We start from the raw sequence: 13,471 nt of genomic DNA, 5'->3' as shown, positions 1-13,471 counted from the left end.
GGGAACTTCCTAGTTCCTACATGTCTCTGCATGACAATTTTGAAGCCACCATCGACTTTGATTAGCTTATTCCAGATCAGTCCAAATCCACGGGACCACAGCCATGTAGTGACTTTCTTAGAAATTTTATGATCAGTTAAGTCTATATCAACCCTAAATCATGGAGGTTGCAAGCAACCGTTGATCATTTTAATTTACGCTGAAAATCATACATAAAGCTTTGAATATCTGCAGGCAAACATGGCAATGGATCTTTCATGGCAGTTTTTGTTCTTTTCTTTAGTTACAGCATTCCATGTTACTGTTACCGTTGCTCAAGAACAGCCTCTACGCCATTTTTGTATAAACAGCACTGGTAACTTCACCAGCAACAGCACTTACGAGACAAACCTCAATCAACTGCTTTCATCTTTCTCCCTCAACACACCAAATGACAGGGGCTTCTACAATTTTTCATCTGGCCAAGGCTCCACCATAGCTAACGCAGTTGCATTTTGCAGAGGGGATTTGAACTCAAGTGATTGCTTTAACTGCATCAATGACGCATACCGAGAGCTCAGAAATCGCTGCCCTTACCGAATAGAGGCGATTATATGGTATGACTATTGCACGTTCCGCTACACACATCGCTCCATTTTTGGTGTCAGGGACGTCGACCCTTATTTCTTCATGCGGAATTCAAATAACGTGTCAAATGTAGATGCTTTTAATCAGGCCTTGGGTTCCTTAATGGACAAGCTAAGAGATGTCGTTCAAGTGGGGACTTCCCTTGGAAAGTTTGCGACAGGAAGCATACAAGTCACACCTTTTCAAACAATATATACGCGTGTTCAATGTAGTAATGATTTGACACAGTATGGTTGCCGATCTTGCTTGTCGCAGGCCATTGTTTATATACCACGTTGCTGCGACAGCAAACAAGGAGGCAGGGTATCTCTGCCTTCTTGTAACTTTAGGTTTGAGATTGTACGCTTCTACAATAGAACTCCTGCTGATATAGACACTAACGATACCACAACAACAGGATATAAGAGTAATTCATCTCGAACTACTATTATCATATCCATCTTGGCTGTTGCTTTTGCTGCACTACTCATATCCAATGTCATCTGCTTCATTTTACGGTTTAGGAAGCGAAAGCTGAAACCTCAAAGTAAGTAAAAAGAATCAGTTTATTGTTTTTCATTCTTTTGCAACGTTGTGACTGAACCTACAATTTACTTGTTTTTTTTTTCTTTGCTACAATTCTAAAGAGCATGAAGCAACTGAAGAAGGGGATGAAATCGCAACTGCAGACTCCTTACAATATGATTTCAACACCATTAGAGCTGCTACAAATCGCTTTTCTGATGCAGATAAGCTCGGACAAGGTGGATTTGGAGCAGTTTATAAGGTAAGACGTCAAAATACAAAGCAGTGTATTGCACCAAATCTTAAGTTCAATTAGCATATTCATATATATAATTCATTATGATATCGTGTCAGGGCATACTTGCTGGTGGAAAATTAATAGCAGTGAAAAGGCTGTCTACGGATTCTGGACAAGGAGACCTTGAGTTCAAAAACGAGGTTCAGTTAATGGCCAACCTTCAGCATAGGAACTTGGTTAGGCTCCAAGGTTTTTGCCTTGAAGGAAATGAAAGACTTCTCATCTATGAGTTTGTGCATAATGGAAGTTTGGACAAATTCTTATTTGGTATGATATATCCGTGTATTACTGCATTAGAGATTCGATGTTACAGAGAATTAATTCGGATTTGCACAATTATGTTGATGTAGATCCAGCTAAGCGACCGTATTTGAATTGGGAAATACGATACAAAATCATAAAAGGTGTTGCTCGTGGGCTTCTCTACCTTCATCAAGATTCTCAACTCAGAATTATTCATCGTGATCTCAAAGCTAGCAATATATTGTTGGACGCAGAGATGACTCCTAAAATTGCAGATTTTGGCATGGCAAGATTGTGTCCTGTTGATCAAACACAAGGTGCTACTAGTAGAATTGTCGGGACATAGTAAGTATTACAAAATAATCTTGGCTTTGATTAACATAAATCAAACAATTCAAAATTTGATAAGTCATTGGTTTTTCTTATATTGATTGATCTGTAGCGGATACATGGCACCTGAATATATAATGCATGGTCAATTTTCAGTTAAATCAGATGTTTTTAGTTTTGGTGTACTGGTTTTGGAGATTTTAAATGGTCAAAGGAACAATGCTTTTCAAAATGGGAGCTACATGGAAAATCTTCTAAGCTTTGTAAGTATCCAAATCTTTTGATTCTGAATATTAAGATGCATTAAATGAATGTAGAGTTCATCAATTTGCATGAATTAAACCCTTCAGGCTTGGAGAAATTGGAAGGCCGGGACAGCAATGGACCTTGTAGACCCCAGTTTGAGGGATGGATCAACAAGTGAGGTGATGAGATGCATCCACATAGGGCTGCTTTGTGCTCAAGAAAATGTAGCTCAGAGACCAAACATGGGTTCAGTTGCTCTAATGCTTACTAACTACTCCACCACTCTCCCACTACCCTCAGAACCTGCATTTCTTATGCACAGCAGAACTCAATCGGTGATGCAACAGTCAGAGGACTTAGATTCCGAGGCAACAGCATCAAGTGGATCCAAAAATGATATTGGAGTAGTATCAGAAAATGAGCTTTCCATTAGCGAGACGTATCCAAGATAGCAGTCTCTAGTTGCATTTGTATGCATTTTTATGTCAAAATTCAGCCTCATTATCATTTTTTATTTCTCATTCATACAAAAGGGTATAAAAGCTGAAGCTTCACAACTCTCTCTTTCCACCACTCCCATATCAATAAAATGCTCTCTTTGGATTCTTCAACATTTGCAAAGAAAAATCAAGATTAAAATGAAAATAGTTCTTCAATTAACGTTTTAAAAAGCTTGGGAAACATTGAAAGATCCCTACCAATTGGGTTGTACGTGGAATTTCTACTTTTAATTGCTTTTGTACTGTTTAAAGGAGCTAAAAGAAAAAGGTTCTGGATGACATGAACAAATCGATCAAGGCATGCCAAGTCTTGTTTTCAATATGATGAATGTAAAGAATGAGATTAAGGGCCTGAATGGTCATAGTTTATGGAGATACATGATTGAAGTTAATATAGATCGATTCAATGGCTACTCTTCCTTCTAAAGAAAAAATTATTCTCAAGTACCCATATCGGATGGAAGGGGAGAGGTTAATGGATTACTTTTGGTGTATGGGATGATTTTAATGTGATAAAATCCAAGACAATAGTTTGTATTCATGACAAAAGGGGTTTGCTAGGTTTCAATGCACAATTTCGATAAGGAAAATCTTGAACACACGAACGAGACACAAACAACAATTCGAACAGAAAAACGAAGCAATAGGTGTGTATTAAGCCACTATCTTTTAAGCTTTTATTTGCTCTCACCTACAGTCTGTGTGCAAATGAGTTTCAAGCAAATGTGCCTCGAGGATACAATGAAGTCCAATGATTATTTGAGTATTGCACTGATGAAAATAGTCCACTATGTACTGAGCAGAGTATAACAAGAAAATTAATTTCGATAAAGAATTAGAACAATCTAAGAATAGTAGAAGACGGAAGAAGGATAGATAGAGCTTTTGAGAAATTAATGAAGGCTTCAAGGCATGTATCAATGTCACTTTCTTTAAGGTTCTATTCGCCCCACCTATATTATGGTGTGCAAAAGGGTTATTGAAAAATCAACCTCGAGAATACAATGAATCCTAATGACTTTCTACGTTTTGTACTAACGAAAACAATCTTCTGAACACTGAGCAAAGTATAACAAGGATATCAATTTACAAAAATTCTTTATAGAACAATCTAGGAATATGAAAGATGAGAGAATAATATAAAGAAACTTTGTTATAGAAACAAAGTTTCTATGTTTTTGGTGTGTGAGACAAATGAAATTTGGCTTCTATTTATAGGAGTTCTCATATCTCTTTATAGGAACACAACAATCTAAATGGATAGTTACATCTAACAATAAGCATAATTATTCAATAGATGTCTCATTGAATAATCATCATTCATTGTTAATAATAAAGTGATATGATTTTTGAATTTAAGAGGCATAATTCATCACCATGAAATGTGATAACTTTTCGTAACAACTCGATTTCTAGTTGTGTCGAAAAATATAGTTTCAGGACCTCGTTTGCGTAAACCAAGTTCGTAAATATTAAATAAAGATACTTACAAAGTTAATATATAGGTGAATTAAATTTTGGATATTTAATTTAACCGAAATTGTGGTTAATTAGGGCCTTGTGACTAAATTGTAAATTCTAATCACTATAAGTTTTAATTAGAAAATGATTTGAGGATTTAAATTGAAATTAATCAAAGGTTTAAAAAATTAGACCATACTATTATATATATATTAGTGGACGGTATGGTGGTATGATAATTAGAATTGATTAAAATAAACTTTGTTTAATTAAGTAAAAGTTAATTAACTTAATTAGTAAAACAGTCCTACTATAAAAGAAAGAAATATGTGGAAGGAAAGAGAAAAACATCATCTTTTCTTCCTCACAAGACCGAACGCCATTGAAGAAGGGAGTTCAAGTTTTTCAAGCTTTTAACTTTATAATTAGGTAAGAAAATTAAGTCATTTTCTTATAATTTTTATGTTTTTGAGGTCATGGTAGCTTGATTTAGCTAGACCATATATCAATTTGTACTTTGTTAAAGTTTTGAAAGATGAAATTGTTGAGAATTGAAAGTTTCAGGAGTTAAATTGATAGATTTTAAGTTTAGATGTGAAAAAAAAGCTTAATTACAAAGCTTAATTGATAGTTCGTACATAAGGTACCAAATTGAATAAAATGTAAAATTGATTGTAGGAATAATAAATAGGATGTCCCTAATGAGCATTAAATTGAAAGTTATGTTAGTCTTGATTTTAGGGACTAAATTGAATAAATTGAAAAATTTGTAAAAATTGATAATTGATTGTGAATTGGCTGGTTATTGATAGTGACATATGTCTTATGTTAATTCGTAGCTAACATCGACTCGAATTCGTCGAGAGGGAAAGAATAATCCAATGTTGTCAATAAGTAGCTCGAAATTTCCAGTTTGTATTTCTATGATTCGAGACCAATTTAATTGATGCATTTCTTGTCATTTTACATCATACATTGTTGAGGTGAGTTATTGAGGATTACTTGAACTGATTTGATGTGGTTAAGATTGATTTTCGAAACAGAGACTAAATTAAATAAAGTAAAAAATTTAGAATCTACTTTATACTTAATAATTGGCATGAAATTGTGTTGAAATATGTTATATTAGTTATGAAATTGTGATATGTTTATTGAATTGTGATTACTGAATTATAAGTTGAACTGTATATAATGAATCAGAAATGAACCCTATTTGTTGTTCGGACTAAGTCATATATAGTTGGCATGCCATAGTGTAACACCCCTAAATCGTATCCGATGCCAGAATAGGGTTACAGAGCATTACCGGACTTATAACTCAAACAATTATACATTTCATATTCATTTCTCATTCCAAACAAAAGCCATTCAAATTCATTCATATAGTCCCTAATACGAGCCCTTGAGGCCCTAAATAGTCATTAAAAGTGGTTCGAGACTAAACCGAGTACTTAAGGAACTTTTAGAAAAACATGGAAAGTTTTCAAACTGCAGGGGGCACATGCCCTTATGGCCAGGCTGTGTGTCTCACACGGCCAAGTGACATGCCTGTGTCTCAGGCCATGTGGGCATTCGAAATTGGGACACACGACCGTGTCACAGCTCGTGTCCAACCCCGTGTAACTCACTGACTTGGGTCACACGGCCAGACCACACGTCCGCGTGCCAAGCTGTGTACCTTTTGAAATGGCCTCACACACCCGTGTGCTAGACTGTCTGCTAGGCCGTATGAAAACTTGAGGGTATATTGACTTGTGCCACACGGCCAAGCCACACGCTCGTCTGCTAGGCCGTGTGAAGCTACTGACTTGCAACAATTAGAAAACACAAGAGACACACAGTCGTGTCTGTAACACCCCTAACCCAAATCCGTCGCCAGATTAGGGTTACGAGGCATTACTGTAACACCCCCTAACCTGAATCCGTCACCGGAACAGGGTTAAGGAGCATTACTGGAGTTTCCAAATTAATTATCAAACATTTTATTTCATCTAGCATTCATATTTGAAACCAATCAAAATCAAAATATTAATGAACCAGCATTGGCCAAATTAACTTATACATGCCATTATAACTAGAATCAAATCATCCAAAATTACCGATAGAATCAATGGATAGTGTGATTAAACTCTGACAAGCTTCCAACCCAATCGAGCTTCTAATAATTTGTAGGGTAAATAAAAAAATACATAAGCAATGAATGCTTAGTAAGCTCGTGTAGTATTTAATTATATTAGTTAATTTAAAATATGAAATCTATACATATCAATGGTAACCCAATATTGATATCATAGTACTCATGAAGTTATGTTCATTAATTCACAAGGTGAATAAATCCACAGTATCACTTATACATATTATCCCAAGCTTTTTGTCAAATATAATATAATCAATAAGCACACTTCCTTCAGATCAATATCAATAATAATCTATAAATATTTCAATTCATTCACATAAGTCTCTTACCATTTCTTACTGAATCGAAGAATGACTTATGGATATGAGTACATCATTCTTTTTATGCCATAGTCTAACTATGGTCTTACACATGCATTGCCATGGCCCTGCCATGGTCTTACATTTGTAGTGCCATAACCAAGTTATGGTTTTATCCGTCAATTCATCCTTTGCCATAGAATGATTGTACTCAATCCCACGTTCAATCCAAACTGAGTATTAAATTCAATAATATATTTCCAATAATAATTTAATTCCAACAATCACGTTTCTTTCAATATTTTCAATAATACGATCAATCAGATTCATATAAATTTCTCATTTCAGTTATTCACCCTATTAACAATCTAGACTTAACGGATACACGGATTCCAACCCAAACACACCAATACGGCACATTGTGCCTAAAACAATACATAGTACCTGATCAATATACGACACACGAGGTGCCTGATACGACGCACGAGGTGCCTGAAATACGACACATAAAGCGCATGATATACGACACATAAAGTGCCTGATATATGACACATAAAGTGCCTGATCGGCAAAGCCGATAAATCCTGTACTCTTCCAAATCCTATGGCATGCCAATTATATCCGACTCAGCCCGACTAGTTAATAGGGTTTCCAATTCTCCATTCAAACTCACTTTAATTTCAATATCAATTATAAGACTTTATTATTCATTTACCCCTATTAACAGACTCAGACGTTGGCGTATATACGGATCCAACCAAACATATAGTGCCTGATCAATATATCAGAAGCAGTATACGACACATAAAGTGCCTGAAACGACACACGTGGTGCCTAATACGACACATATAGTGCCTGAACCTAAAACATGTAAATTCGCTATTTTTAAAATAAACCCATATTAGCTGAATATTCACATATATTTTTCCTCCTCCTCCACTCCATTCCACATCCTTGATATATACATAATACAACTATTTACTTGTTTACTCATAATAAGCTGTTCACTTGAGTCATAGTCACTAAATTAATTATATCTTAAGTTACAGAACTCTGAATTGAAATCCGTTAATTTTCACTGAAACTAGACTCACATATATTCGTACCATAAAATTTTTAGAATTTTTAGTTTAGTCAATAAGTACATTTTATTCTTTAAAGTCATCTCTGCTCATTGTCTAAAGTTTTGACCCTTCTTCACTAAAAATTAATTATCTCTTAGTACAAAATTTTGATGATGTTTTGTTTCTATTAAAATAGACTCATTAATAATTTAAACATGTAAATTTTAAACCCTAATTATTTTTATCCAATTTTTATGATTTTCAAAAGTCAAAATAGGGAACCCAATTCTTTCTAACCTCGTCTCACAAGATTTATTATATCTAATGATTTACAATTTATTACTTACACCGTTTCTTCTATGAGAAACTAGACTCAATAAGATTTAATTCAATATTTTTTCATCCTCTAATTCAATTTCTAAAATTTTGGTGAATTTTGAAATTTAGACTCTTATTCTTGTCTCAAACCTGTTTGTGTAAATGTTGATAACTAAATTTTAACACCTTCCTTTCCTTTGTCTTCAATATTTTCCATCACTTCTTCTTATTTCCTTTACTAACATAACAAGAATATAGAACCTTATATAATGAAACTCTACATTAACATTAATTTCCTACTTTTCAATAATATAAAACTCAAAAATATATTGAAATCTTGGTGTTCTTACCTTGTGCTATTGATTTCAATCTTTAACTTGATTTTCTCTCCTCTAGCTTCTATTTCTTAAATCTAACTTGATATTCTAGCTCCCCATTGTTTCCTTATTATTTTTCTCTTGAAAGCTATGGAAATTCTTTTGATTTCTAAGTGAAAATAGTGAATTTTGGTAAAATGAACAAATTGTAAAGAAAGGAAAATTTCTTTCTTTTCATCTTTTCTCACGTTGTTTGCATGGAGAATATGATGAATTCTCTTCATCTTTTCTCCCTTTATATTAATCACTTAATAATAAAATAATATTAAAATCTTAGTAAAATATTAATTAAATAATATTTATCTAATTAATTAATTAAAATATCACCAACATCATCATTACCTTTTAGAATTCTCTCTCTCTAATTGACCATTTTTCCGTTTATAATCTTTTAAAATTCCATCATTGAGTCATCACTTAATTTGGTAAAATTGTAATTTAATCCTCAAAATTATTTACATTTTCAATTTGGTCCTAATTCATCCATTTTCCTTAGTTTCTAGATTATTCCACCTTTAAAATATTTACGTTATTGGTCCTTCAAATTTTTCATATTTACACTTTACCCCCTCAAATTTTGAGTATTTACTCTTAGTCAAAAAAACTTTTTCCCCTTTTGCGATTTAATCCTTTCTTGAATTAATGTGTCATAATATACTTCCCAATGTTGCCATAACTCAAAATTTCCCTTTTTGTCACTTTATTTCCTTATTTTACTATATCAAAGATACCTACTTTCTTAATGTATTAATTTTTGGGGTATTATAGTGTCATTGGCCGTGTGTCACGCACGGCAGAGACACACGTCCGTGTCTCTACCCGTGTGGCCAAAAATAGGTCATTTTCCAAGCCATATTTCTCACCCAAATTGGTACCAGCAAAAGCTAACAATTTACATACAACCATGGCATAAGTAGGCATTCAAAACCAACCAATATCAAGTTTATAACATGTTATAATATCACACACAATCATGATAATCATAGGTACCTCAATAAACCAATCATAACATGCTAAAATATGTCTCCAAAATCTATCTAAATGGTCAAACATATATATGAGACATTGTGCCTAAAACTTCACATGAATACCACATCTCCAATTCAACCATTTGGTACCCAAAATACCTATTTACAAATAATGCATTCACATGGCAACCATACACCACAAATAAAAAGGCCATTTACACATATTTACTTATCAAAATATATGTCCACCATACAAGCCAATTCAAATGGCCAAAACACAATAAGACATATAGGCTACATTAGCCAAAAACACCTATACATGCTATTTAACCCAAAATATAAAGTCCAAAGCACCAAAATAAGCATTTGATATTGTGATGCAATCTCTGACAACTTCCAATTCGAGCGAGCTTCTGAATCACTATAAAACACAAAAAATAAAACAAAGTAAGCAATTAAGCTTAGTAAGTTCGTATAACTAATACATACAACTTAGCAATCAACCACAATTTAGGTAAGAAAAATTAAGGTATAAACGCAACTCAATTTAGCGCAAAGCCTAACACATAATCCACAATCATGTTAGCTATGTATTTATATATCAAATATAAATAACTTCCTGTATTTCACATGAATACCTGTGCTAGATCGTGTCAAACTCGTATAACCTCGTATAATCACTATGCCTGTCGAACCATTTGGAATACTATCGGATACTCGGGTATCTCGCACACTAAGTGCCAATACGTGGTCAAAACCACATCTATCTCATACCTTATATAGATGCTCACTCTCAAGCCATCACTGGGTCTACTCACACAAGCTATCAGTCAAGACGTAGCTACACGGTGCTGCTCACACAAGCTGTAAATTAACCACAACACATGCCGAAAACTCAGCCACCAATAGGACGTACGAGACCATCACCCAAGGTTCAACCGGGATCCATACATTACCGATACCTCGTCGAGAATTTTCGTGGTGTCGTGTCATCACAATTATATCAATTAAGAATTTAAACACATATAATTTAATGCTTATTAAATATACGAACTTACCTCAAATTAATACGGAGAAAATCGATTGATTAGTCCATTACTTTGTTTTTTCCCTGATTTAACTCTGAATATTGCTTTTCTTGATCTATATAATCAAATTTAACTAATTTATTTTTTAATCTATTCAATTCAATCCAAAATTCATGTTACAAAAAAATTACTATTTTGCCCCTAAACTTTTGACTTATTTATAATTTAGTCCCTAGGCTCGTAAAATGAAATTTATGCAATTTCCCTTATAACCAAGCCTAGCCGAATTTACTAGATGCTTATAGAAGCCCATACATTTCACAATTTCACACATATACCACAATTTTCACATTTCTCAATTTAATCCCTATTTGACAATTTCATTAAAAAATCACTTAACAAAAATTATTTAACTAACAACAAAGACTCATTTTCTTCCATTAAACTTTAAAACCCTAATATAGTCATCAATAAAAAATCTCAAACTATTCAATAGTTTTGCAAATTAATCCCCTAGTTAGCTAGGTTAAGCTACAACGATCTCGAAAAACATAAAAATCAACAAAAACGCGACAAGAAATCACTTACATGCAAGGGACTTTATTTGAAAATTTTCAAAATATTCCAAGGCTCTCCTATGCTGTAAATTTCGGTTGAGAAATGAAGCAAGAAGATGACCATTTTGTGTTATTTAATTTTATTCATTTATTACCTAATTACCATTTTAACCTTACCAAACTTTAAAAATAACAAAATTTCCAGCCCATGCACATCCACGGACTCATTTGATGGCCTAATTACCATATAGGGACCTACACTTTAAATTTATATAGCTATGTAACAATTTTAGCTAATAGAACACACTTTTGCACTTTACGCAATTTAGTCCTTTTTCACAAATTAAGCATGCATACGGTAAAATTTCTTAATGAAATTTTTATACTATCATATTATCATGCTTTAATATTAAAATAATATTAAAATAAATTTTTTGACTTTAAATTATGGTCTCGAAACCACTATTTTGATTTCACTAAAAACGGGTTGTTACACGTACGTTTAGAGTATTGAGTAAAACCATCATTGCCTAGCATTCTGGGGTGGTAGGCATTATGCATTGAGTCATTATTGTTGAGAAACCCAGGGTGACAATTGATTGAATCGAGAGAACCATTGTTGTCAGGAAATCTGGGGTGATTGACCTCCGCCAGACGTTCAAACATCTGGATTGGAAATACTGCAACAAATAAATATAGGATTAAGTAGCAGTGTCTGCAAGTTTACGGGTAAAATTATAATATATTAAAGAATGTTACAATGAAACACTATGGGAAGCATTTTGAGGATCGTACCCAAGAGAGGTTGAATTAAACTTAAATTAACTTTCTACACTAACAAGGCTAAATAGCACTAATTTAAAATTATATTACAAAAAAAAAAAAATTAAAATGGACTAATTAAATTAACCTAAAATTATCTAAAATAAAAGTGACCAATTAATAATCGAAATTAGCTCTATTAAAATAGGCAAGAGATTAACTCACTTCAGTGTTCCTAATTAACTTCAGAACTTAGGTTTTGTCGAGTTAGCTATTAATTAACTAGTTATTACCTATCGGCCTCTAACTAATTAACTAATCAACCAATACACACTTACCTTTCAGCCTCACTTTCTTGACCAGGATAAATTATGATTTACTCGGTAAACTTATCTCTTGATCTCATTTATCCTAAATTACTTCCTAGGGTTTAATCACTCATAATTTAAACCAACTAACTCGGATTTAAACCCTAATTCATCCGTTAATTAGCCACACATCCGTTCATTAATCTCCCTAAGAAAATTAGCTATTCATGGATCTAGGTGTATTAATCCTGATCTGTCGTAATTCGGTGTAGCAGATTAAACTAGTTTTCGCACTTAAGGAGTCTGAATACAAGCATTTTTGTATATTTTAGTTCAGTTTCTTTAGCTTTACTTACATTCAATAAAATATGCAAATTGAGTCTTTTATTGACCTTAAGGGCCAATGAGGCCTAAGGAAGAGCTAATGTACTTTGTGAGTGTGTAGGAGACCATTAAAAGGCATTTTAGACCAATACTAGACGTTATGTCGTAACACGGGAGATCTAATGTCGCAACATAAAAAGTAGAATGGAGAAAGTACGAAACTGCTTTTGATGTCATGACACTAACTGAGGGTGTTGCGACATACCCTTGAAGCCATCCCAATCAATAGTATACTGACTTCTATGTCGCGACATAGATCCTGGTGTGTCACGACATTAACTCTGGGAAGAAAATTAAATACGAAGCAGAGACATTTTTTTCCATACAATTGAACTTAAAGCTCAAGACCGTTAGCTAACCTAGGGTTAAGGATGACCACTACCTGAAGGCTATAATAGGGTCTTTTGACACATGTTATAGACACCATTCCTTTAACATAAATTCTCTTTGTTAAATTTAGTTTAGTTTTTCTTTTGTTATTAGGTTTTAGATTTATTTAAATTATTTTTGTTGATCTAGAGAGATCTGAATTGTGGAAGCATCCAAACCTTGTGGACTCACGATCATATTTCAATACAACCAGGCTATTTCATTCACTCTATCTTGTCAATTTAATTAACATGTTTTCTCTTTATATCGATTTTACACTGTCAATGAAATCCATGAGGAACTAATCCTTCTATGGGGCAGCGAGTAGAGGTATAATCCATTAACTATTTTGTAAGGTTACTCAACGGATCAATTATTTGGGAAAGGAAGAATGTGAAAGAAATCTTAGGCTTGAAAACCCTAGAGTCATCAAGGTGGAAATTAACCTAAAATTGGTATGGCCCATCCGTGAACATCTTTTGTAACAGCCCGATTTTAGGCTTAGTCGGAGCAGTGGTTTCGGGACCACAAATTCGATGAAGAAAATTTTATTTTTTATTATATTTTATGGTATAAATTTTCAAAAATTATTTCGTGAAAATTTCGTTCAAAAATTTCAATGTTTGGGCACTCAATTTAGCCAAAAGGACTAAATTGTAAAAAGTGCAAAAGTTGAGTTCTACATGTTAGA

The 13,471-nt window shown here is 33.4% G+C and overlaps 1 protein-coding gene across 1 annotated transcript; it reads left to right on the top strand.

Annotated features, from left to right (window-relative positions):
• The first annotated feature begins 156 nt into the window (after positions 1-156).
• Positions 157-2,854, top strand: LOC105798929 (cysteine-rich receptor-like protein kinase 44). Its single transcript, XM_012629189.2, has 6 exons — positions 157-1,153; positions 1,254-1,393; positions 1,486-1,696; positions 1,780-2,017; positions 2,115-2,265; positions 2,353-2,854. Exons 1-6 carry the CDS (start codon positions 241-243, stop codon positions 2,698-2,700), a joined length of 2,001 nt encoding a protein of 666 aa, XP_012484643.1. The 5' UTR covers positions 157-240; the 3' UTR covers positions 2,701-2,854.
• Positions 2,855-13,471: the final 10,617 nt, after the last annotated feature.

The sequence above is a fragment of the Gossypium raimondii genome, chromosome 9 (assembly GCF_025698545.1).
Source record: "Gossypium raimondii isolate GPD5lz chromosome 9, ASM2569854v1, whole genome shotgun sequence".
Lineage (NCBI taxonomy): Eukaryota > Viridiplantae > Streptophyta > Magnoliopsida > Malvales > Malvaceae > Gossypium > Gossypium raimondii.
Note: the sequence above shows the minus strand (reverse complement) of the source record. Positions and strands in the feature narration are given on the sequence as shown.

Coding starts and splice junctions, on each gene's coding strand:
- LOC105798929 (XM_012629189.2), top strand. CDS start 241: ATGGCAATGGATCTTTCATGGCAGTTTTTGTTCTTTTCTTTAGTTACA. Junction 1,697..1,779: donor TTTGGACAAATTCTTATTTG/GTATGATATATC, acceptor ATGTTGATGTAG/ATCCAGCTAAGCGACCGTAT. Junction 2,266..2,352: donor TGGAAAATCTTCTAAGCTTT/GTAAGTATCCAA, acceptor TAAACCCTTCAG/GCTTGGAGAAATTGGAAGGC.